Source organism: Echeneis naucrates, chromosome 16 (assembly GCF_900963305.1).
Source record: "Echeneis naucrates chromosome 16, fEcheNa1.1, whole genome shotgun sequence".
NCBI classification, from domain to species: Eukaryota; Metazoa; Chordata; class Actinopteri; order Carangiformes; family Echeneidae; genus Echeneis; species Echeneis naucrates.
This window is the reverse complement of record NC_042526.1, coordinates 15,196,864-15,223,805: the sequence shown is the minus strand read 5'-3', so window position 1 is coordinate 15,223,805 and position 26,942 is coordinate 15,196,864. Positions and strand designations below refer to the sequence as shown.

The 26,942-nt window shown below is 41.3% G+C and overlaps 1 protein-coding gene across 5 annotated transcripts in view; it reads right to left on the bottom strand.

Moving 5' to 3' along the window:
- The window catches only part of tjp1b (tight junction protein 1b), a 28,698-nt gene extending 2,859 nt beyond the window's left edge, over positions 1-25,839 (bottom strand). Inside the window, exons 1-24 of one of the 5 annotated variants that reach the window (XM_029523757.1) lie at positions 25,722-25,839; positions 13,579-13,635; positions 12,879-13,003; positions 12,656-12,758; positions 12,155-12,470; positions 11,674-11,780; positions 10,956-11,124; positions 10,697-10,841; positions 8,359-8,492; positions 7,629-7,734; positions 7,045-7,195; positions 6,298-6,406; positions 5,986-6,205; positions 5,560-5,744; positions 5,369-5,464; positions 5,188-5,270; positions 4,880-5,090; positions 4,686-4,786; positions 4,219-4,569; positions 3,705-3,935; positions 1,791-2,651; positions 1,184-1,275; positions 471-686; positions 244-380 (exon numbers count right to left, since the gene is read on the bottom strand). In XM_029523757.1, coding sequence (XP_029379617.1) covers positions 244-380; positions 471-686; positions 1,184-1,275; positions 1,791-2,651; positions 3,705-3,935; positions 4,219-4,569; positions 4,686-4,786; positions 4,880-5,090; positions 5,188-5,270; positions 5,369-5,464; positions 5,560-5,744; positions 5,986-6,205; positions 6,298-6,406; positions 7,045-7,195; positions 7,629-7,734; positions 8,359-8,492; positions 10,697-10,841; positions 10,956-11,124; positions 11,674-11,780; positions 12,155-12,470; positions 12,656-12,758; positions 12,879-13,003; positions 13,579-13,626 — 4,297 coding nt within the window. In that variant the 5' untranslated portion in view covers positions 13,627-13,635; positions 25,722-25,839. Of the gene's footprint in view, positions 1-243; positions 381-470; positions 687-1,183; positions 1,276-1,790; positions 2,652-3,704; positions 3,936-4,218; positions 4,570-4,685; positions 4,787-4,879; positions 5,091-5,187; positions 5,271-5,368; positions 5,465-5,559; positions 5,745-5,985; positions 6,206-6,297; positions 6,407-7,044; positions 7,196-7,628; positions 7,735-8,358; positions 8,493-10,696; positions 10,842-10,955; positions 11,125-11,673; positions 11,781-12,154; positions 12,471-12,655; positions 12,759-12,878; positions 13,004-13,578; positions 13,636-24,913; positions 25,221-25,331; positions 25,542-25,693 lie in introns of those variants that run through there. The other 4 variants (XM_029523762.1, XM_029523759.1, XM_029523758.1 and 1 more) reach the window with 4 other exon arrangements.
- Between the last annotated feature and the right edge of the window lie 1,103 nt (positions 25,840-26,942).

Here is a 26,942-nt window from a genome sequence, read left to right as displayed (position 1 = left end):
TGAAACAAGGATACAATAACTTATGAATAAGCTACATTGATGTTTGCTTTTGGTAAATTAGCATATTTGGGCTGTGTTGGTGACATCAACCTTTTAATTTTCTGACATTTTATATACCAAAACAATTTATCAAAAAGAATCTTCTGCCCAGTTTTTGTAGCTTGATGATGACAGCTATGATTATATTAATTTAAAATGCATGCTTTGGCTTAAGAAAGAGGCAGGAAATACAGGAGAGCTTACCATCAGTGGGGCTGAGCTTGGGCAGTGTGTTGGGTGGGATGGCAGAAGCTGGGGGCCCATACTGAGAGGAGGGGCTGATTTGGGGCAGGGGTTCATATCTTTTCTCCCCTGGACTCACCTTCTCTACAGACTCAACTCTGCAAAGGGGAGACCGAGATAATGCAATAAACATGATTCTGCAGTTGCTCTGAGTGAAGAGCTCAGGAATGTTGTGCCTCTTTGTGTACCTGTTGTATGGGTAGGACAGCTGAGCTGGTTTGGGCAGATCATGGAAGCGGTTCATGCCAGGAGGAGGCTGGCCCATAGCTTTGCTGTCAAAACTACGCCGATCAAAGTAGGACAACTGCTTCCTATAGTACTCCTCGTCCTCATCTGGGTCATAATGGTTAGAACGCACTACATCATCCACGGGTCTAGTGTGGGGCTTCTGTGGCTCAGGGGCCCTGTACAGAAAAAAAAAAACCAAAACAATAAAAACTGCTGTGGGCGCAGAGCGGGTGGTCAATTGGTTAGTGCATACACCACATTATCGCAGCATCCCAGGTTTGACTCCAACCCAGGGACATATGGTGCACGTCTTTTTATTTCCCAACGGCCTCTCTACCGCTTACTGTTGTGAACATTTCGACAGCAGACATTGCACACGTCCTGATTGTTTTCAAACATGCTCAATTTCAGGACTTCTGGATAGCCTGGACAGAGTAAGAAGCTCAGCACAGAAATTCTGACCTTAAAGCAGTCCATAGAGGTCCCACAGAGTGCCTTTGCTGTCTCTGCATATCACATCACAATCTGACTTACAACTCAGTGATTCACTCCACTAGATGGTGCTCAAACATCAGTGAATTAATTCTATTGTGACACCTTTGCAGCGATCTTATGACTTGTCCTTCACCCACCTTCTCTGCAGCCCTGGGGTGCTGTAATGAGGACTACGTACCTATAGGTGGACTTCTCCTGCTCCAGGTTGCTGAGGGAATTGGCTTTGGGTACTGGGCCAGGTGCACTCACAGGTTTAGGAACATCTGCAGACTGACAGGCAAGAAGAGCGTGTCTCTTTAGCACTTTGTGCATCTGGTCCAAGTTTTGTTCACATGTATTTATTGCACAAAGAAAAAAAGGATGCAATATTGTGACTGACATATACAGAGGAAGACAAGCATTTCAAATCTTTTGGTTTTTTGGTACATATGCAGCCATCTTAGTTTTTTTGTTTGACACCTGCATACCTTGCGAAAGTCGTTTTTGCCAAATGTATAAAAACAGACCTATTTGATATTTAGCCTAATGTATACAAATCAGAAATAAATAGAGCAGTTTACTACTCTACTAGAGTAGTCAGATTTTGATCAATTAAGCAATTTATGACTGATTCTCACTTGAGTTTATTTTACTGTGAGCAATATTTAAGACATTGTTGAAAGCACTTAAGCCTTTGAGCTGTAGAGTTAAGAGATATTTAGACTGCTTTGTCTACTACCTTAATTACAGTCACACTTTGTGGCAAAAAGTGAGGTGACAGATATGCAGGTATTTGAGAAACATACCCTGACTGCCGTCGACTCTGCCCCTTCTTTCGCCCTGTCCATTGAAACAGACCGCTTATTCTCAAACATTTTGACTCTGTTGAGCACTGACTGTGGTTTCATTGCTGGGTCCTCATCCAGGTCTTCTTGGGGTGGAGGAGGGAGGGGTTTGGGGCCTGGAGGGATCACTGGTTCACCTGGGGAGGGCAGGGTCTCTGGTTTTGGAGGGGTCATGGTGGCATCAGAGGTCATCATAGGCTCATGCAACAATGGTTTATATCCCCGGTTTGGAGGCCCAGGAATATATGTGGCCCTTAGACCAGAGTCACCGTAGTACTGCTTTGGAGGATCTGGTGATCGAGGCGAATTAATTGGGAAGCCGTGAGGTTCTGTCTCATAAGGAGAGCGGGCATCATAGCCAATTGGAGGTGGGGGTGGGGGTTCGTCGTAACGAATGGGCCCAGGTTTACTGTGGCGTGGTCTGTTATCATAGCCCACTGGAGAGGCTTCATCGTAGCGTGGCTGAGGGGGGCTGTAGTCCCTCCCTGGCCCCTCATCATAGGGGGACCGGGGGTTGTAGCCCATGGGTTGCTGATGGCCCATCTGGTACCCTGCGGGCTGTGAGGACGAGGTCTGCTGGTCATAGGGGGGCCACTGTTCGTTGTAATGAGGCACACGGTTGTCGTAGTGTAGGTGAGAGTCAGTGTTGTGAGGCTTTGGTTCTGTGTAGCCACCCCCATCATATCCGTAAGGCGGGTGGTCATATTCGCGGTATGGCTGTTTGTCCTGGTACGGCGGCTGGTGACTGTAGCTCATTGACTGCTTCAGGCCATGGTTGATGCGCACAGGGTCCTCCATATTGTACAGATCTTTCTTGTACATCTGTGAAGAAACAGCACTAAATTAATACACTCATCACAAAACAGTTTTGTGCTTTTAACAAACCACCATGTTGAAGGACAGAAAGCTGTTGGGGAAAAATAATTCCCCATCACAAGATTACAAATTATTTCAAGATTAATTTCAATACTGAAAATTTAACCAAAATTGTAAGGAACTGAATATTATCAACCCCATCATTCGGACCATCTCACTATCAATTGATTAAACAAACATCAATGTCAAAGTGCAATTAAACAAGCAAATCTTAATACATTATTCAAAAACAGACCTGAATGCCTGTTTGACAGGATGCCTTTCAAGAATGATAGTAATCCATGTAAACAACTGGATTTAACATGTTTCATAAATAATAAACAAAAGCACATTTCTGAAAGGCCTCATTTCAAACATATGATGTGTAGCCTGGAGACAGCAAATATAGTCACAGTACTTCCTATGGAAGAAGGTTGATTTTTTGGCTGGTACGCAGGACAGACTACTGAACAAAGACATGATGCAGTTTGTTGATGTAAGTTTGTTTTTCCATAAGCAGAATTCCTTGATGGTATTCATTTTCAAGAGTACTGTCTGCAGGTTAGCTTTCATCATGCAACCAACATTCAGTTTGCATCTAATGCAACGTCAAACTACTGGCACTACAACAGACGACACATCTACTACTACGATGCCACTGTAATTGCTACTATTGTTTATCTACAGAAGAGAGTCAAAGCTGAAAGGAACCCAAAAAACATTAGGAGCCATGCAAAGGAAGTAAGAGGCAACAGTTAGGGCTGGTTGTGGATATCTTCACCCTGGTCAAAGACTCAGATGTACCAGTCCTTCTGGTCTCCCAGCCCACTGTGGTGCATGTGGACTAGTCTGTCGCACATTGTCTCTGGGAGCCAGAGACACACAGTGGGCTCAGTGAGTCACACAGTGTGGGCATTTCATGCAGAGAGCAAGTGGAAAGCATGTGCGAGAGGACAGGCAGTTAAAACAGCAGGCTGGGGCCCAGGCCCGGTTCCGAGTGGCTGGTGAAACAGCGGGTACCTTTGGTTCTGGACCAGGTGGTCCAGACGGGTGGGGTTCGTGTGGTGGTGGTGGGGGCTGAATAAGCTCAGGGGCAGGGCTGGGGCTGCTAACTGAGTCAGCCTGAGGAGCTGCGGCTGCAGCAGGCGGCTCCTCTAGGTGCATACCCTCTAGCTGTACAGGCTGCTCAACAGCAGGGGGCGCTACCACCGGCGGAGGCAACGAGGGCATGGGAAGAGCAGCCTCATCTTGCTGTGAAGTATTGTTAAGAGACATTTATAACACAGCCTACCAAGGGCACACAAAGCAAAGATCACCCCAACACCATGATCTTCTTCCTTACACTCATCAGTTTTATCCCAGGCAGAGAATGCACTTAGAAAAATGTGGTTCGAATAGATAACATACCAGTAGCTTCTAAAGGATCTTGATTACGTAACACTGGACATTAATCTTAACAAAGGTCAGGACACGACACTGAACACAAATGATCTACCTCCTCTGCTCTGCAATGCATATACTTTATATACTTTACCTGTTGTGGTGCAGCCATTTTGAACCCAGCAGGGTCTATACGACTTGCTGGGTCGGGTTGCACGGGGTGCTGGTATCCAGGGTAACCAGGAGTGTCCTGAATTACGGGTGGATCTTCTCTCACAGGCTCTGACGAGCGGGTGATGGCGGGCTCCGTGGGCAGACCCACCTCATCATTCAAAGTCTCATCCAGCTCCTGGTCTGTGTACGCTCCACCCTCTGTGTCTGTGTCCTCATAGTCAGAAGTGTGGCGGCTATCTGTGCTATACATGGAGTATTCGCTTCCTGGCGCTGACAGGTAGGAGAGCCGGTCATCGTGGATATCCAGGTCATCCTCTGTAGTACCATCCGCCTGAGCAGAGCAGAGAAACAGTACCGTCATGGCTCTCAAAGTCAGACTAAAGGGACTCATATAATGCTGTGCAGTGCAGTGGAATAGAACAAGCAGTTGGTTAGTTTTTTTCTCACCTTGCCCTCAGACACCCAGACCAACTGGTTCTGCTGTTGCTGGATTGTTTCTTTCAGAGCTCCATACCAGCCGTCATTCATATTGTTCAAGTTGATGGTGGCTGAGGGAGAAAATATCAAGTTACAATCACTTAAGTGGGAATAAAACACATAAAAGAGGCAATATAGACTTTAAATTGACTGCGCCCACTCACTGGTGAACAGGTGGTGGTTGTTCTTTCTCAGTTTGATGGCTCTCTCATACAGCTTCCTGGCACTCTTCCTGGACTCTGGACACAGTCTGGTCCTCATGTTCTTTACACCCTGTTTATTATCGGGATTTAGGAAGACTACAATAGGGTACCACTGAGCATAGTTGAGCCTGTCCACTGCGTTTGGGGTGATGTCCAGCACAGCATGTTTGTCCTTCATGGGATCAAGACAGGAAAGAACAAAAATCAGGAGTGAAACAATTTAAGCATTCCACATTCATATTGTATGATTAAAAGGGAGACATAATCACTCTGTCAATGATCTGCTTGATGGTGTGAAGACGAATGATTCCTGAACTGCGCTGGTCTGTTCCTGCATCTCTGGGTTCGCTTTCTGGAAAAAATAATTCAAGAGATTTTTAAGGAAACATGTTTATGAAAATGGTTATTGTTATTTCCGATAAATTTAAAATAAAATGCTTCAAAACATACTTGCAAGCTCAAAAAGATCTGGCTCCTCTCTGGATAGTTTTTCACGAGCAACATCAGCAATGGGCCCAAAAATGACAACTGGCCTCAGGAAACCAGCTGTGCAGAAAAATGTAAAATGTAAAAAATAAAAATAAAATAAATATACAATGATCTGACATTGACACACTGCGCAGTTCAGTTGGATTCCTCACCCTCTCGCAGTACAACTCTCTCATAAGCTGGGAACTTTGTCTGGACTGGCTGTGAGGAGAGGTCCTCCCTGCTTTTCCTCAGGTTCCTCTTCGAGCTGCGAAGACCACGGAACCTCCAGAAGTCGGCCCTGTCACCACCTGCTGTTTTAGGGAGAGTGTACTGCACGCTGGAGAGCTGCTCTGCTCTGTTGACAAATGGCAGAAAGACAAGTTTTCAGTGTAATACAAGTTAATAGATGTGTCATACACTTGGCATGACTAACCTCAAAACTGTCAATGCCTGAGGATATTACAAGGCAATGACAATCATAACAAATCTAATACATATGGGGGGACTTGCTGGCTAATGCAATGACAAACATTTGTTTATTGCATGACTCTTTTGAGGTAAGTGAATATTGTGATGTGGTCATGTGATGTGGTCACCTGTTTTTGTTCGGGATGATGCCCCTCTCCACCTCTTGGTGGTTCTTGCCAATGCGGATAGCCAGCCAGGACCCCAGCTTGCCGTTGTAGAGAGTGTCGACCACACGAAAAACTTCTCCCTTGTTGAAGCTTAACCCATACGGAGATTCCTTTTCATACTCAAAATGTGTCCGGATGTAGAAGGAATCACCGACATCTGACTCCACAATCCGTCGATAAACTGAAAAGGAAGGAGCAGCAAGTTAAACACACAAGCCAATGGAACTAAATCAAGTGTATTTCTTGTCTTCTCTCCTTACTCACTTCACTTACCATCTTTCTTCTTCTGGGCCAGAATGGTGACCTCTTCACCCTTAGGGAGGTCCAGGAGGAAGAGCACCGCCTCCTCTCGAATTATGTTTGCAAAATCTACATTATTTACCTGGAGTTCAGGGAAACAGGGATTTACTGGTTTCGGTTTTTCAGAATAAATTATTAGTATTTTGTACTGTATGTTTAATTCGATAAGAAGGCTTTATGGTACAGTGCATATAGAGTATTGAATGCATGACAAAGTGTAGATCTCGATTAAGATAAAGGTTTACATTGCCTTTCCTGTTCTAAGCATTGCCTGGGTGACTGCAGGTTTTACTGCACTGGAAAAAACTAAGGCCATTCATCAGTATATTTGGAGAAAAAGGAGGAGGAGGTACAAACTGCGAGATATATGACTGTGAGGAAATGGGACAAACAGTGAGAGGAAACTGTTTTTTGTGTGTGCTCCCTCTGGGCCATTGCTAAGAGACCAGCCAGGAGGCACAGGAATTTTGAATCAGTTAGTGTGTGAAGCCCTGAATAAGAAAGAGAAGCTTGAGGATGCATACCCCATAAAACATGCCCATTTACAGATCTGATCATGTGCACATTTGGTGAAACAAAGACAATCCTTTGTAGAGAAGAATAAAAGCTCTATGTTTTCAACATACAACATTTTTGCAATCTCTTTTACACCAGCTTGTTTAAATGAAAAAAACAAGTGCCCAAACACTGTCATGCTGTGTTGGAAATAAGGTAGCTCACCCTGAGAATTTGGTCACCCTCCTCCAAGCCCTCCTTAGCAGCTGGGCTATCCTCCAGCACTCCGGCTACAAAGATGCCCACGTCATTCCCTCCAGCCAGACGCAGTCCCACGCTCTCCCCCTTCTTGAACTTCACCAGCTTCATGCTCGGTCTGAGAACAAAGATGTGTGTTAGGCTGATTTCATTGAAACTACTATATATTATTTGAAGTGACTCTTGCTTGAAACATTACAATTCTTGCTCTCAGAAGAAAAGAAAAAAACCTCAGTAAACTATCTAGTGCACAAACAGTTGTGAAACCTATAATATTCAAAGCTGCTTATTCAGCTTGCCACCAAACCATTATGTGCCATGTAATCAACAACACTACATAGAATTGCTTTGTAAGACCTGCAGCACTTTGTGTAAAAAGCTGAAGGAAAGATGTGCATGGGAGCACTAATGAAAATGTCAACTTCATTTCCAACTGAACACCAAACTGCACATTAAAATGATTTTCTCACTGATTTTTAATGAAGTCAGCAAAAGTCAGGCACTGTCAAAGGTCTAGACTTTTATATTTTATACATATATATCAACATTACCGTAGGATACTATCGTCATGGGCAGCACTTGGCACGGGGGCATCAGAAGGACTGACTGGCAGGTCTACGTCTGGCTGTCCAGGTTGAGCATACACCGGTTTGGGCTCTAAACCCCCCCCCCCCCCCCGACAAAACAAACGTTGTTCAGGCAGAGAGATGATGAGCAGCACTGTAGCTGTTTAAAACAAAGGAATACTCTCTCACTAATTGAGACAACTTAACAGCAGATATATACGGTTAACTGAGAACAAGTGTACACACACACACACACACACACACACACACACAAAAAAAAAAACCTGTTAAAAAAATATATATACAAAGACACACACAAGCACATACATAAACACACAAGGCACAGAGTGTCCTGAGCAGGGAGGTCAAACAGAAGCAGCAGAGTGCTGCAGGCTGGGGAGGAACGTCATACTTGATCAACTCATATGGTTTATTTTCACTTGGCTCTAGGCAAACTGAGCCAGGCTCAGCAGGCGTCTAGAGCTCACAGTTTTTCGTTGTTATGCTTTAAAAAAGGGCATAAATGACTGGTCCAAACAGAATTTCATTTGACTGTCATGAAGCCATTTACTGTTCCGCTGTAAATGAGGAGGAAAAAAAACAAAACAAGTGGTCCTTTATAAAAGTGTAGATGGGGAACAAATTCAATTTGCAAGTGATCCTCTTACATGTACATGCAATTATCTGTTTTAAAGGAAGATGGGTAATCTCTTACCTGGGAGTGGTGGGAGTTGTTTCTCCTCTCTACCAATTGCTGACTCCTTCGGCTTTGGTAGAGGAACCTCCTCTGCCAGCTTCGCTGGTGTTGATGACGGTTTTGAGATCCGTTCGTCATCACGACTTCTGTGACTGTGGACAAAAATTGTTGCTTTTGTGCAGTTTATCTTCAGAAAAAGTGACATAAGATTAGAAATAGTGTACACTGGTGATGTCAAAAACAGAAAAGGTTTGAGACTACAACATCTCAGCTACATTACTATGGCCAAATCTAGAGTCAGACTTTTCACTCTTCACTGCAGTGGACACTGGCAAAGAAAAGTAAAACAGGGGAAAAGTTCGGCTCAAGTCTGAAGCTGCATCTTAGTCTTGAAGGTCACCGCTTTGTCTCTCTACTCTTTTGTGGCCTATTTTTAGAACAGTTTATCTAAGGCATCAGAGTGGATTCTGTCTTCCATGTGAATTTCACTGTGTGATTCTGGCTCAAGACCTGCAAGGGTTGACTTTGATGTCAGTTTTTAAAACATTAAGACCACGTAGACTGATGAAGACCAATCAGGGCCAATCATGACTGGGGTAATCATTTATATAATGACAGAATCTGCCTGTGTTTTGATAAATGCTGACATTCCCAATGTTTTTAAAATGACAAATCAGAGGGGAACAGAATAGAAGCAGATTGACCAGTGGTACTGCTCTGTGACTCTGACTGAGACCTAGTCACATGCTTGTTCACTGGCACAGCTTTACTGGCAAAATCCAGCTTAATTCACAGCCTGTTCAACAAAGAAACCATGAAGGGCCCTGTTTGAAGTTTCTACAAAGGAAGGAAATAGTTTTTCAATCGAACCTGGAGGAGGCTGTGCTTTTAATGGCCAACTTCCTGAACTAAGGGAAAAGATCAATGGTGACAGAAAAGGTTCAGCTTAATACTATTAACCTGTTCCCATATCTCCTTTCTGTTATTTAATATAAGTGATCAAAATATCTGCTGAAAATGCACACCCATACAGTTGTATTTATTGCCTGAACGCCAATCTATTTTAAAGATGAAGTTCAAACGCTAAGCCACATGTACACAAGGAAACAGTTGACACTGATTGTGAGGGATGGCTTTTTGTTTCTTCAGTGGTGGATACAATATTGTCCTTGAGCTAAACATGTGGTTTGTGCCCCAAAACATTGAGAGACAGGCATACTGTGACACTTTCACAGGAATCTGTCATCTTAAGTCAAAACAAGAGATATCACTGAGTATATGATGAATGAATCAACACTTTATAAGAATGACCGTGACTTTGTCAAAGCATTCACACATGACTCTAGATCTAGAACTGTTTACTATTATTCTACTTTAAATCTATTCTGTACCACACAATTACTGGTAACTAGTGATGACTTACGGTACTCTCCAGCTGTGTAAAAAAGAATAAAAAAGGCAGGCAAATTAAGTGTCAGTGTCAGTGAAACTATACTTGTATGCCATTTCCCATTGCTATGTACTATTATTTTGCAGTGATTGAAGTTGATGTATCTGAAACCCTTTGTCAAAATAGAAAACAACACGGCAGAGTACTGAACTATCACACTAAGTACTGCACCTGCTGTTCTGTCTCAGCTTTGACTAAGTGTGACTCTTTTACAATTTAGCGGTTGACATTTTGTTGGGTCAGTAAGCAGTGTGAGAGGGGACCAACTGTGTTGCCCTATTGAGGTTAAACGAAGAATTAATTAGGTACTTTCACACAAGGTTACAGTCAAAGAAGTGCTGAGTGGGCTGATGGATGCCATTAACCCAGATAAATAGAAATTGAAAGTCCTGTACAAGCAAAAAAAGATGCAAGCCTTTCCAAACAAACTGGCATACACAGGCAAAGTGACAAGTTATGCAACTGGTATTTAATATTACTATAGGACTACACAAGTCCTACTATGCAGTCAAATAAAAAAACAAAAAACTATTGAACGTTTGGCATTTATCTAAAATAATTGAAAAAATTAGTCCATATTCCAAACATTGATTATTTTTCAATTAGTTGTATAATCATTTTATCTTTTCAGCAGTTCATCAGCAATAGAAAAAGAAACAAAATGATCTGACAATTAAAGCAAAACTGTGGCTGCTTAAGTTCTGTTTTCAGGAACAATTATTTAGTTATACTGCTAGTGTATGTGATTTGTTATAAATCTCAGTTTATATTGTGGCATTGACTAAGATGTTTCTTTAATGAATTTATTTTTATTTCTTAAAAATCTGCTGGAGAAACTGAGCAAATGTGATAAAAACCCATATATTAATTTTCCAGATTCACCAGAAAAATAAATTTGGTCTTTACCTGCCATTGCTGATTTGTGGGGGTGAGTGTCTGGAGTGGTCTGAGGGTTCAGATCTTCGGTCTGGAGAACGGGAACGGCTGCTACGATGTCTGTCATGTGATCGATTGGAATGGTCAGATGCCAGAGAATGGATATCTGAAATGTCTGATCAAACAGAAGACACCGTTGAACCACTGTAGTCTGAAATACACACTGAGACGTCAGACTCTTAAGTTATGTACCATCTCAACTGCATTCAACACTCAACATCACTCTCACCATCTCTGTCAGAGGCGTTGGCTGAAGGAATGCTGTCATCGAGGTCAGGGATGTTCAACAGGGTGGCTCTCTCGTCCCTCTGAACAACCATTTTTAGCTTGCCCTTTGACCTTTCTATCAGCTTCTTGGCATCTATCAAGGAGAGGTTCTCTGTCACTGTGCCATTGATCTGAAAGTATTGAAGTGGGGGAAAAAAAAAAAATAGCCTTGATATGTCAAACAACAAAGCCAAGGTCAAAGAATTTTTATGAAGATACAGCACTTAGAGAGAAGCAAAAGCACAAAAAAATTATCTTTGTTTTAACCATAAACACAATAAAATAGAAAAAAATAAGTTAGGGCCCCAGATGCACCCTTTTAAGGACACAAGCTCAAATGCAAATTAACTGCAGAGCTAATTGTGTTAGGAGGAAATCAAATCAGAAAGGCTTAAGAGGCCCCAGCGACAACAAATAATAGAGGCAAGTCCTTTGATATTCACATGGAGCTATTTCATATGAGAAAATATCTGAGCAGATTTAACTGCAAATGTTACATAGCATCATATAGAGTAGAAGAAAACGGCACACTGGGGCTGGTTGAGCTGTACACATAATCAGTTCTTTTGTTGAACTCCATCAAAACCAAAAGAGAGCTCTTTCCCTTTGGCTTTTACAATCTTTTAATATGAAATGTCCAACAAGCTACTTCATCTCCATCCCCACTCTCTTTCTCTCACCTTCAGCACAACATCCCCTTCTTGGATGTTACCATCCCTGGCTGCCAGACTCTCAGGGGAAATGTCCTTAACAAAGATGTGGCTGGCCAGGCGCAGGCCATATTCTGCTTACAAAGTGAACGACAGCAACAAAGACAATGTTAGCACAGAGTTCACATGACTGCACCGCACTGACCATGCTTTGGTGACAGATGCTGCTCCCGCTGGGATTAACAGTACCGATTAAAGAAGATTAATTGCTCTTCTACTTAGATTTACTTGAGTTGACTTGGGTTTTGCTGCGGCTGGCAAGTTTTGTTTACTCTGGCAGTTAACCAATACTGATTGGGAGGTCTTATTCTTTTCTAAAAGCTGGCAGTCTGGTAACAGTCAGGCATATAAAAAATAGCTGGTTATTTCCTGGATTACAACCAACTATAATAGGTTCGAAGAACATAAAACTTTGCCTAGCCCATTTTATCTCCGACTTTGTGAGCCTCACCTTCATTTTTGCGGGATTTTACAAGCGTGACCTTGGCAGGACGTGGGGGAAGGTTGTGTGATCGGCGGTCTGAGCGTGGCGAGAGGCTCCTCTCCCGTGAGCCACTGCGCTCACGTTCCCTGTCCCTTCGCCCACTGGTCCGGCCACTGCGCCTGCCCATGGCCCCGCCCACACCACTGTAAGCACCACTGCGTCCACTTCTGGTCTCATATATCTCCTCATCGTAGCTGTCCTCCTCCTCATCGTGCTCAGACATAGTTTCCCTCTCCCCTAGGCGGCCCATGGGGACGTGCACCTTCCTCTTCCGTCTAATTGTCTGGCCAAGGGAAACAAGATATGAGATGAGCCTCACATACAAGGCAAATAGAAGATAACTGTCTAAATGCTGCAGCTATTGAGATACAGAACATGTGTGCACAAGTTTTATATTCTACTACTTTTTCTGGAAAAAAAATAAAACAATAAAAAAATGGAAGTATGCAAAACGAGGCATTGACTCACAATTTTGGCAATTTTCCCACTTTTACGAAGCTGCTGAACTGCATATGCGTGCTCCACATTATCCATGGAGACAGCATTGACCATAACAACTCTGTCATTTTCCCTGCAGAGAGGAAGAGAGCAGGCATGGAGAACAGACAAGCTGGAGTCTCTCTGGAGCAAGCAAGGTAATATGATACTTATAACTTGCAATCTGATTGGACTTCAAATAACAAAATCTTACTGCAAAAGGCCTTCTGCTGGGCCTCCTTTCAGCACATCTGAAATGACAATGGAAGTCTCGCCGCTCTGAAAATGAGGGTTATCCCGACCTCCTGATATGGCTATCCCGAAGCCAAACCCTGGTGCCTGCACAAAAAAACAAACACATTCAGACACAAATTCAGCTGTCTGTGGGAAACAACATAAAAAGTGGCATGATCCATCTTTTTAGCTCCTTCAACACAGATTACAGGGTTGTTGTTAATCTGCTGGAAACAACATCAGCATCTCCTTGTACAGTTTTCCACTAAACCATTTTTCAAAGTTGGTCGGACCTAAACTGACAAAGTGAGAAACAGTAACTGTTCAATGGACAGCACAAATGTGAATTGTGCCCCATATTATTCTGTGCAGTGTATATCTTTAAAAACAGAAATGTATACATCTGCATTTTGTGTATGTGGCAGGGTGTGTTATTTACAGCCAAGGATGTAGGTGTAGGAGACAATCAAATAGAAGATGTGATTACTTCTTAGTTTTTGCTTTTCTTTAGAAAACTGAGCAGAAATCATGTGATCTATCAGAGATGGGCAGGAAAGGAAGAATGTCAGGATGGGGGGGACAAAGACAGGAAGATAGATAGATACTGGGACAAGAACCAGGTTTCAACATCCTGTAGATAGATGTTAAGTGCATCTGGGAAAGGATAACAAGACACCTACCCTGTGTAGTGTAACTGTGTGCTGTTCCCAAATGACAGTCTCCTCCATTGCTGCACTCTAGAGAACAGAGACAGAGTGTGATTAACATAAGAGGTCCAACAGACTTCAGATGCAAAGAGACAAATTCAATGATGGGTTGATCCTCCTATGACCAATGTGTAACATGCAGATTCAGTCAATAAAAAGTGTCAAGTATTCTGTTGAGGGTGAACCTAAACACTCCGGCAACATTTTGTATATATGCATGCTTGCATATATATGGATGGGCGTGCGTGTGTGCTACTCCTGGATTAAATGTGAAAAGCATAATTTTATACTTAAAAGTATACTTTGACACGGTTGTGTGTTGTGCTTGGATTTATTAGCAGCACACATTGCAAAACAGGCTACATTCAGTAGACTGGTGTCAGAAGGGAGAAACTGCGCTTTATAGTAGGTCCGCACTATGATGGCCCATGTTTACAGCATACTAACACTATCGGCACATTGATAATAAGATACATACTGACGTGAAGTTGGAAATTAAAGCACACACTCTGTCACATGAACCAGAGGGGATGAGATGAAAATCAACTCATCCAGCTGTCAAGTTCTACCACTGTGCTCTGTGGCCTACCATTCATTTTCTCTCTCTTCTATAATATAATATAATTTCACCTGCACCACAATCTCACAATACATTAGACATTCAATGACTGCATATAAGATACTATTAGTTTCAACGCTTTGGGGCAATTTACAACCAACATCATGGGACCGAATTCAATATCTCCAATCTGTCATTTGAATTGATCCCCATTCTGTGGCCTAAATAGGTGAGACTACCACATTTCTTTCCTGGCGTTCTGATCCTTTTTTTTTTTTTTTTGGTTTTGGTTCATTTACAATGAGGCCGGCCCAGCAGAAAGTTCATGCAGAAGAATGATCTCATGTTGCAGCACATTCAAATGGTATGACACATGAGCAAAGGGGGACTAGTCTAATATTAAGAGCAGTATGAATTTCCAATGTCTTGAAACTCAACTGACATTGCCAGTGTGTTGGGAGCTTAAAACTCCATCTTCATGCTGATAAACAATATAATGTGTAACCCAATTAGTATGACAAACTGATAATTGTTCCCAAATGTGATCATTTTAGCTGGATGTTGGAAGAGCCACAGGCAACAAACGAAAAAACAAAACTACATTTCAATAAAAGATACTTAATTTTAATTAAAATGTACTGCTTTGATTGTATATGTTAAGAAAAACTGTTTGTGATAGTTGCTGGTTCTACCACCGTGCCTTCCTTCAACACATCGTCCTTACATCTGTCACGGGCTGTCGGCAGTGTGCCAAACGTTAGCTCGCGTCTGGGAAAACAGGCAGCTGAATAAATCGCCACAAGTGGCCCCAGACATTTTCGACTAGGCAGCAAAAGTCAAAAACCCCTCAAGCAGCTTGGTGGTGGACTCACACAATGAGGGTGAACAAAAGTTTGGACAAGGGAAGTCCTCTTGGCCTTTCACCCTGACTAGAATGCACTTGAGAAAGTAAAAAAGAAAATTAAAAAAAGCTGAAAGAGGCTATGAATTTGGACCGAAGAGTTTGCTCTTTGGGGAGGTGGATTTATTTGTCTTCTTAATCAGCACTGTGGAAATGCTGCTCTTTCACATTTAACATTTCCTCTAGATTTATAAAGGGTTTGCCAGTAAACTGGAAAGTTACTGTTAGGACTTGTTTCCAGCTGACATCCCCCCTTGGAAAAAATCTTTATAGGCACTAATGCAGCATTGCACAAACATGCATACACACAAACACATTTCAACCGTGTGTTGCAGCAGGGTTGCTTGAAATATGATTTTAGTGTCTGGAAAATATGATTAGAGAATGCTTACAATGCTCAACCCAGCACACATAAATTACCATAAAATTAATGGGATGTAAAATCCGAAATGGAGCAAAATAGGAGGAAGCTGAAATGGAGTAAAAACTGAAGAGAATTTAGCACGAAAAAACATAAACAGATTTAGACTGTGTGCCCCCCCCCATTCCCTCTCCCCTTTCAAACACCTTTCACTTTGAAGGGTTGTAATTTTGCTTGCTCCTCCTGCAGAGCTTGTTGCTCTGGTAACAGAGGGCGAACAGTGTGGTGTTCAAGTGGCCTGACATTTTCAGGCAGTGTCTGAAGGTACCTCTCAAATGTGGAGGCTTTTTAAGCTGAATTATTTTAAAAACAAAAGCGTGTTTTACATTTTAGATCAGAGCCATTTATATGTTTCAACATGTACATGTACCAAAGCTTGGCTCCAGGGGGCTGACATTTATCAAACACAAATATGTTATCATTTTAGAGCACCTCAAGAGAACCACTCTTTGTGTGAATTAACACTATGCAGACCACAAAAAATAAAAATATAGATAAAAAAAAATAATAATAATAAAAAAAAAAAAATACTGCTTTGCATTCAGTGTCGCAGCAAAAGCAGCATTTAGAGGCCAATTCAGAATCAAAGGGGACTAATTTAAGAGACAAGTGAGCATAGGATAAGAAAAATATGTCCCCAGTGTGATCTGCGCTATGATGGCTGCACGGCTGCTGTACACAATCTGAAGTAAAGTCTCATCAGCCTCCAGTGACTGATGAGTTTTTGTGGCTCTGTTGTGTATGCCCTTTATGGCCACAAACAACTCGTGCCAACAGAAGCTCTGTGCCACAAGTCGGGGCCAGGGCTGGCAGTCACTACACAGTGGACACACACCATGTCAGTTGGGTCATGCTTGGGGGATTACAACCAGGCAACTTGGGAGCCAGCACAACAACACAGATGGACCACACAGCTGAGAGTGGAGAAAGTACAGGAAAGCTATGGTCAAAATGGATTCTCTCATGTCAATGCACAATGATCAACAACGCAATTGTTCAATAAATAAATGTTTTGAGAACAGTATTTGAAGATATGAATTAAAAATAAGTGTACAGCTGCATTAATGATTTGTTCCACTTTTGTAGTTTGGAGCCAATTCATTAATTAATCAGTAGCCTGATCTTCTCTGCTACTGAACTAAAAATCTTTGGTTTGATGAAGGAAAAAATTTGCTGAATTAAATCTTCATAGACACTGAGAGATTATGATTGCCATCTGGTGCTTATTTCCTTAAACCCTGCAAACCAAGATATTAATCAACATTCAGTAGATGAATCCATACTAAATGAACTATTAGTAAATGAAAATAAATTACTCTATCTGCAGGAAGGGCCCATCTCATTTAAATGTCCCATCCAACCAACAGTAGAAGACATATACTGTATTTGCCTATGAAAACTGACATTTATTCAGGTTTTTTTTCTAGTTTTACCTTTGAAATGCTTCATTTTCTTCAAATGACTGTACTGGTTTTTTGTTTAAGATGTCTCTTTGCTTTGAAATTCATAGATTTTTTTAAATTCTATATTGCTTCTGCAATTGTTAAGAACTTAGATTTACACTATCAATCTAGATTAATGATATTATTGGAATTAAATGTTCAATGTTCAAAATTCTGCTATTGTTATTGTTAGTTTCTAATAGATACAGTCAACTGCTGAACTACTTGGTCTGCACTGCAAACAGTGGTGTATTTACTCATTCACTTGAACTAAACCAAAAGAACGATCCAATAAGAGGCTAAGATGGTGTTTCATTTTGTATTCACTTAGAAGTAGCTTTTAAGGTTAAAGAGTGCTGGCTCCCAAACACTTTTTCAGCAGAAAAACAAAATCACTTCTTTTGAAGAGGCAGTGTGGTGGTCAATTGTGTTCAATTCTCTGACTAAGAGAATAGATTTTACGGTGTAGTATGGTTTAGGGGTGAGGCAAAACTTTATTCAATTTTGACCGCTCTGGGACCACAATAGCTAAATATAGCTCTCATTAATTCTGCCGTTGTGATGCTGGAAACTTGCAGTATGAGCACTGGAGAACATTTAATAACCTTTGGTTGAATTAAATGCCACAGAGTGACTGTAACAAATGGTGCAATACAGCAGAAAAATTACATTCACTTCTCCCTAGTACCCATTTGCTGGATTTGTCTCTTAGGTCTGAGGAAACCACAGAGGTAGATCCTATTCAGAATTATTGACAAGACCAGAGCAGAGAAAGAGTATGCATTTAAAGAAGTGATTTTCGTTCGAGGATGCTTAATGTTGATGCTTGGTTGCTCTCATCATACATAATGGTAGTCAATGATTTTGGCATTTTGGTCTTAAATTTAGCTCATAATTCTGCAGGTTTGCTGAAACCAAACAGCTATAGCAACATTACCTTGAAGAAATGAGGCATGAAATTGTATTAGTTATCAATATTATAGCCCACAAGCTTTTTGGTCTGTTTCTACATATTGTATTTCTAGCATCAGAGATAGGAAAACACTATTCTGGAGCACTAACAGCGTACTAACAACCCAACTGAAGATAAGACCCTGCATGATGTTAAGCATCAACATTCCCTAACAATACTGAGTGTACTGCAACAAAAACATATTTTCTCTAATGCTTCAGAGTCAACAGTCTTCTATCAATTAAATCAACCCAGAAATTGCACTGACCTAGAATAATATGTGGGCAATAAAGAAATTGCTTTCCAAACAAGGAAAGTTTCAGAGCAGTGTGCAAGTTGCACTGCAACCAGAGACAGAAAACAACAACAGGATAACACTCAACTGTGGCTGCTGGCAGTGAAGCAGCAAACAAGCAAAATAAGATGACTGATCACTTCAGAAACGATGTCCCAGAGACTGCTGACAACTGCAAACTCCCTCCTGTTTCAGAGAACATATTCAAACACTAAAGAAAGGCCCACGCCTTAACAGCGGTCAGGAGGTCCCCCGAGAGATAACTGACATTCTGCACATACAACATGGTTAGACAGCGTACTGCAGACCTCTAATGGAAGAAGGAAGGTGTAACAGATGCAGCACTACACAAGTAATTGGAAGGTCAGGAGTTTAAACCTTTCATCAAGACATTAAACATAATCATCAAGTCCACAGCAGACACACATGTGCCACAGTAGAACAGACCTTGACCTCAACCCTTACTCTCTTTGGTTCACTGCTCAACTATTTTGATAAAAGTGGATGCATAGAAGATTGGGGATACTTACATCAGTTCATCTTAGTCACTACAGAGGACACAGATGAATGCGTCTCAAACCTTCAGTTACTCCTCAATAAATCCAACAGGAGATTCCTGCAGATGCACATAAGCGCATGACGCACCAATCAGTGCTGGAAGGCACTTGCTCCCACCTTCCTTTGCTTTGTTTCCTTAGCTCTGAACCAACTGAAATTACCATCGATCACAGGTGAGGTGTTACCAAATACACCCAGCAGCTACACCTTCGTGCTTCTTGTGCCAAGCACAGGTCTTTGTCCTGTCCCAACATCTTTCTTCAGAATTTATTTGTCCCTTCAGTCACTCCTTACACACTCATGGGATCGAAGCTAATCCCCTCTGGCTTGGCAGCAATCTGTGTGGGATCTGCAGTTCCGCTACAGCATGGGACTCCTCTTTACTAGCGAACATCCATCCGCAGTGAAAACTGCTGTATCGGACTTAACCCTCGAGCTGCCGTGTTCAACTTGAAGAGAATTCATCAATTCTCTCCTTGTGCTTGGGGCATTATGCATGCCCCCTCCCAGTTGTGCTGCATTAGATTCATTAATTATGTTCACTGGGTGAGAGACATCCCATAAAAGGGGTTAATTTGACAGTCAGCAATCATAAACATGCAAACAAGGAGGCTATTACAATTAGCATTTTTATACTGCAGCTGAAGACAGCACAAACACAATCATTACATCACACCTCCAACATAAAAGTTAGCAAGAAGTTCAAAGGCTGCTAATAAATCAGATTTAAATGAGACTGAGCCAGGGAGGGAAGGCTCAGAGAAAAGCAGAGTGTAACATCCCACTCACGAGAGAAAGTTTGTCCTCTAAACAAATAATGTAGAAGTCAAGCAACAGTGTATTAAAAGGCCATTAAATGATTTTCTTGACGCAAAGGTTACTATGGTGAGGCAGTTGAAACACAAGCCCATTCCTTCACATCTGCAACTTTTATAGTAAATAAATACAATGAATTGTTTTATGTAAACAAAGAAGCTGAACTCTACCACCTCTGCTTGACACAAGTACAGTATTTTAATAAGCAGTGACATCCACTAAGATGGTATTATTCTGAAAATATCATAATATAAAATGTAGATTAGACAAACAACATTGTTTCATCCAATAGAAAATCTCATTGTAGTTCATATCTAATCAAGAAGGATTTAGAGGACACAGTCAAACAACTGATCAAGACCGTTCATATTTGTTATAGCAGTTGAGCCATTTCTCCCGCCATTGTTAAGCCTTTGCATGCTGCATGACTGCACAGATATAAGAATTCATCTGAAGTCAACTTTAAGCATCTGCAGTGTGTTCAGCCACACACTATTGTCTATGAAAAGCTCTTCAAGAGTCCAGGTGGAGGACAGGTGAAGCCACAGCAATAAAACTAATGTACTTCCACGCTGTGTTAGACACAAATGTGGCAACATATCAGAGTCCACTTCACCTAACGGCATGACATTATAAGAGGGTTACCTGCATACATTTCAATGTGCCTTAGTATTTAATAGTAATAGTGCCTTAGTTTAATAGTATCTCCGTCTCATGCACTTAAAAATCCCTGCCTGTAGCACAGAACTTGTCCTTATCATATTCCTGACATTTATGAGACTGTTATTACAGATACAGCGTGATGTGAGGCCCTCATTTGCATAGCCTGACGTTTTCCTGCTCTCTTTGGGTAGGTTAATCAGCAGTGATGGCTTACATGGACATGATGTGCATCCACAAAACTAACTGGGTGACTCAGCGTAGAATGGATTGACATACACTATTACAGATTTGTTAGTGCTGGTAACAGGGAGAATACTGGATGAAAATAAATGAATAATATACAAAAAGCAATAATAGGAATGGGGATAAAACGCTGAAAAGCAAAAACTCCCTGAAGATAAGAACAAACCTGACAGGTTACTCAATCTATGATAGAGTAAAATCAGAATCTGATAAAGAGACATTAAAGGTTTAGGAGAAGTTAACCTTCAAAAAAAGTTACACAATTTTAGCCCTGATTCAGTACTATACTACATGGACAAATCAGCAAACCAAGGCCATGTGGGTCATGATTTCCAACATATCAGTCAGGATAATGATGGAGTCAGACAAGCCTGACAGACGCCCAGTCACCACAGGCAAAGGGGGACAAGTTAAATTTACATCCCTCAGAGGAGAGTCTGACAGTGGTGACAGCTTCCACACATAGTTAGCGCTCTCCACTACCTTCTGCGTACCAGCTTTAAATTTCCACATAAACGAGATGAGGCATATAGCAAGCATTAACTGCTGATTGCTACAAGTCAGCAGTCATGCCTGTCACTAGGTCTTCTCTTTTAATACTGATCTCATGAGCGCAGTAGAAATGTGAGGTGTACTGTCACTGGGGATAAACACACAAAAATCCACAAGCCTTACAGCTCAATCTACTGATTTACCATTCATTTGATGTTTTTCATGAAAAGGTTAAATGTTTGGGAACACATGAGTGAGAAAACTTGCAGGGGAAAAAAAAAAAAAAAATGTTCTCACAAATCCTCTACCGCAGGAATGGAATTATAATCCGGAAGGAAGAAATAAATTGAGGGAGCCAGTTTTTGTTGCTGTAAAATTAAAATCAAAGCGCATTTTAAAAACTGAAATTTCTAACAGAGCACATTTTGTATATATATATATATATATATATATATATTATATATTCATATAACGCCAGTCACAAAGTTATTTATTTTTGTGAGGACAGTCCATTTGACGGCTGAATATGAAATATTGAACATAAAACATCTCTGGCTTAAACACACACATTCCTCCAGCACCCTGCCAAAGATGCTTTGGGCTGACATAATGGCTACTGCTGCAGGACTTTAAACCACAAATGATAGGCATCAGTTTACAACATCAAACAGTTTCAGAACTGTTATTACGACATTATAAGCTTAATGTTTTCTGTCATACTGGTGCTTGTATGTCGTCTACAAGAGCGTACCGATTGTGGACTTTGTAAAGGTGTGATTTTATTTTGCTGTGTCATTTTAATTGCTTCTCCACAGCTTTTGTCAAAATGACAAACAATTTACTGTATTGTGTATAAAAGTGATAAAAGTTGTTGCTTTTTGCTGATTCTGATCAGATTTTCAATATTTTCCTCTAACTAAGGCATTTTATATTTAACTATAGCGTACAACGATTGATTTTTTTGGGTATTTGGAGGCAAACATGACATCAACATTGACAGTATAGAAAACGTAGTTGCACAATCAATAGTCACAGATTGACACTGTTTCATCATTCCCACCCATGTTTCTAGCCAATATTCAGTCTCCTTTAGTTCAGTTGGTTACTACCAAATCACAGGAGAAATATCTCTCTTAAGCTGTTGAGTGCTATTAAACTGAAACCAGGAGCCTGCTGAACCCAATGTGAGCAATGAGACTGAACCATGACAAAAAAAAAATAAAAAAAGTTGCAGGCCTGACAACTATTAATTGAGCTGAAATTCACCACCAAGAAACTTCTTGCACACTGTTTTTATGAACTCATTCGAAAAATCAACTAGCAACTTGAAATAGCTAAGATTCTTTTGAATGATATTAGTGGCTCTGTGTGAGCAGTCTATGGTTGGCTTACTGGCTGCATCAGTGGTCATAACCAGACTCTCAGTGGTCCTGAAGACATGGACCTGGAAACCCGCTCCTGAAGTCAATGTGGAGAGTGGAATTTATCAGTGCCCCACACAGAGCACACAAGAGGGCAGGAATGTGCTGATAAGCCGAACGACTGAACTGCACCTACCTACCTCTCCGTCATGGTGACTGAAATGAGGACAACAGGACCAACACAAACAGTGATGATAACGGATGTTTCTGCACTATAACAAAAGGGATGTCCAAAATAAAATGTGATTGACGAGTAATCTGTAAGCCTCTTCATCCTGATAGTATCACAAGCCTTTCAAAGAGGGATTCACAAAAGACTTGATTTACATAATGTAGGCTTCTGTATAACCTTGAAATAAACAAAACACTTGGTAACAGAAGGATTTACAGATGTATAGGAACAAAGACTTTACTATCATCTTTTGTTTACCAAGAAGTTTCAGTTTTAGCTATTTATCAGGGCAACAGGCCCAGGTACCAAGAGCAACTCTCCCAAAAAGGAGCTGAGTAAAACAAAAGATCCAAGTACTATAACATGCAAGGAAAGAAGATAATTAACAAACCATTTAAAACCTGACCTGAAAAATGCTACTGATGAGGTATTTCAGCACCTATGGTGTTTTACTTTTAATTATGTTGTATTTTGTCCATAGTTATGTGTTATGAAATGACAGTTTTACAGAATCCTGTCATTACACGCTGAGCTGTGTAAATATTATGCTAGCACAAAAAACCCCCATAACCATGGCATGCTTTGGAATACAATTTATCTTGTGACAGCTGATCTTTATTAAACACCATGGAAAGCTATGCTAAAAAAAAACAAAAAACAAAAAAAACAAACAAACTATGCTGCAAACAAACTAACCTCCTGGAATTGAAAAACATTTGACTGCATATATGAGTGCCATCCCCACACTAAACACTCACAATTATTGACATTTTCATGAAGAATACAACATAATCTACTGTGTAAGTGAAAGTATGGAACTTCAGTGTCCTAAAGTAATTTAGCTCACAAGCTAGCCAAATGTGAACTGACAAACTAATTAAATCCCATCCTTTTTATTCTAATGTAATCTCTTGGTTCTAATTAACACATGGCATTTTAAAAACACCTGTCATTTCTAGGTTTGTTTTTTTTTTTACCCAGCACTCTCTTTATATACAAAATTCATGATTATTAATCACTTCAAAGCTGTCTCTGGGCCATCTAGTTTGATCTCTCTCATATCAATAAAATACACCATTTGATGGACATTATCTTACATGCATAACTAAGTGTAAGTTCAGTTTCTCCAGAGTGAAACGTCCATCTCATTAACCTAGTAACATAAATACACGTATCCAGCCCCATTAGTATGTATTTGCCAGACAGTGTCCATGTATACACAGGGCAGTGCTGCAGTCAAATCTAACTTAAGTAGGCAAAACATCAGATACATTTGTCCTTCTAAACCAAGATGATTCAGATGACTGCCATCCCCATGACAGCTAAGGGCAACTTGATTTACAGGCTAACATGTATTACTGCCCTTGAGCAGTTTCATATTCTTATATCCACAGGCCACATGTTTGCCAGACTCATCGCCTGTACAATGCATGCAACCATTTTAATATTAGAAAAAACAGCTAGGTTTGTGAAACATTTAATGGCACACATGCCATCTGTATTGTACTTTCCCCACTTTCTTTGACAAATCTGTCGCTCTGTGCAGATGACATTTCAAGATATTTTACCATTGTGAAGCAAGTGGTGACATCACAGGCAGGTAGTCAGAGAGTCAAACGCTTACACTTACATATGCAGTGATAAACACTTTTGCTTCATTTGGAAGATACACTAGTAGAAGTACATCTGTTGCAATTAAGAATAGGAACATTGCAGTACATTTAAAGTACTAATTTGGAGTTGCCTTTATAGTTAATGCCTGTTATCCACTGTGGAGACAAAACAACTAATTGTCAACCACCACAGCGCCAAACAACTGACCTTCTACTTTTCTCTTAACAAGTAAAGACAACCTGAATGTGAATATGGATGAAGCTGACAATATACATACATTCAATAGCTGATCTTTTGACTATTGTCGGTGGTGCTTTTATTCAAAATCCAATCTTAAAGGCCGTGAAATATATTAGCAGATGTGATAGGTGGTTTGTGTCTTCATCCATCCACAACAGTAAATTAAGTGCATTATCTTATCTCTTGAGGAGACATTAAAATGATAAGGTAAATAAGTTCAAGCATATTGAGTGTATTGTGATAATATCTACTTTTATAGCCGGATAAAGACACTGATAATCTAACCTTGAGGGCATGTGTTATTACAAAATCAGCACATGTAAACAATACAAGACAATAATATACAACTATATTGCCCCGCGGCATCAATATTCAACAGGTGGCGAGTGACGCTTTCAGCTCAAATTGGCAACAGTCCCTTCGCTGTAATCGGCATGAAAATACTGAGATGGTTAGCTCAGATGAGTTAAACCCCCCCCCCACCACCACCACCACCACCACTGACAGACACATACCCACCTAACATGACACTGCATTATTACGGCAGCTGGCAGACAGTTGTACAGACAGTCGTGTAGACAGACAGGCAGTTTTTTTTTTGTTTTTTTTTTTTTTTATTTCTGTCCAAATCAAACAGCTGTCGGCTAACAAGCTAACATTAGCCAGCTGTACCTAGCTTTACCACAGACCCACTTCGGCTCTGCCCACGGACCACCATCAAAACAAGGTGAACCACCGCATGACCTTCCCTTCCATTAAGAATAAACGGGTCATATTTCATAGCGGCTGCCGTCACGTTTTCTCTCCCATACTTCCCTCTTGCAGCCTGACAGTTAATAAATCTTTTACCCCCGTTATGCCCTCTTGCACAATTCAATCCCTAGCTGGCCGACATTTTGTTCCAGCGGCTAGGCTAGCTCATCCTTGCTAACGTTACCTGGATGCGCGGCGTGTTTTACGTGGGAACAGCCCGTCCGCCCGATGACAGCTCGACCTCAGGGCGTTTTCTGACTCAATAACACTGCTGTTATAAGCTCCACGAAACACGGCGGCGATGGACGTCGTTGTTCACAATTGCGACGAGAAGACATCGTTAGCGCAGTGGGCAACTAGCTAAACCGTTAGCATAGCGCGGGGATGCAGCCTGCTAGCAGAGAGGCGGCTCGGTCTCCTCGGCTTGCACCGTTATCGCTCGCTGGTGTCCGCCGGGGGACGGACCCACACACACACACACACACACATCCCGGCGGCTCCAGGGGCCACGGCGGAAAAAAAAAAACACGCTCCCAAATAACGTACTCACAGACCGATGGAGAAACCCATTCACCTTCGCCAAAGCAATGCTCCTTGACGGCGTGCTTGTGGAAATCTCACAGACAGAGGAGTGGAAAGGTCTTCCTGGTATGGCTCCAGAGCAGCAGCCGCCGCCGCACTGCAATGGCAGGCAGTGGATGAAGCCTTCCGTGTCCAACCCCCCCCCCCCTCCTCCCCGCGCTCTTACACTTCGCTTGCCTTCACCGCCGCGGTGACAGTGACAGGTTCGCCTGGAAGAACCCATTCGGGTCTGTCCGCGGGGGGAGCACAGAGGAGCAGCAGGGATGCAGAGAGGCTGAGAGGCTGAGGTTCCACAGCAGCAGATCTCCGGCAGCATCCAGCGCCATCACAACAGCGTGAGAATGAACGGTGGGTAAAAACGGCAGCTCCAGTGTTCAACATACATGAAGGGTTAGAGGCGACTCATCAAATTCATTAACTAGCCATCACACAAACAAACACATCTTTAAATTTTGCAGATGTCTGATACAGTCCCACTGCATAATATCACACACTGACAAGTGATGGCACTCTGATAATCACCGCGAATACCAGACCATAAAAATAACATGTTATTGGTTTTGACAAAATCACAAGACAAACCTATTTGTGATGTACGTATTGAAGCCAGTAATCTTTAAAATTTTGAAATGTGAAATTCTGAAAATTAAAAAGCTCAATCTTCAAGGTTTTTTCTTATTGTTGCTAGTAGCAAACAGAAAAGAAAACAAGGTATCTCAAAGTTGATCAGCAATTGAACCATTAGTTGTTGTTTTTTTTTTATTAATATTATTATTATTTAACAGACCGAAACCAATTAGGCTTCAAAAAATAACCATTCTTTCAAAGTAATATAATTGTGCCATTGCTCCACCTGTAGAAGTTCAGTAGACTTCTACAGGTAAAGTGCCGTAGGCCATTAAAGCTGTTGTGCACAATGCATTTGACCTGAGTTGTTACATACCATCTTTGAAAACCTTTTAAATGCACCCATATCAAATAGACAGCTAATGAATGGGCGAAAGGGGTGAGAGCTGTTGGCTTTCAGGGAGCAGTGACATTAACCTACTACACCTAGAGAGGTGGATATTCAACATTTTTGTTTATATTATAAGTGTCACTTTATTTGATAATGTAAATAGTTTGGACTGTTTTCCAAGTGCTTATTTATATTTTAATATATTTTTCTTTTAGACATACAGCTTCACATTCTTATGCACACTATCAATTATGT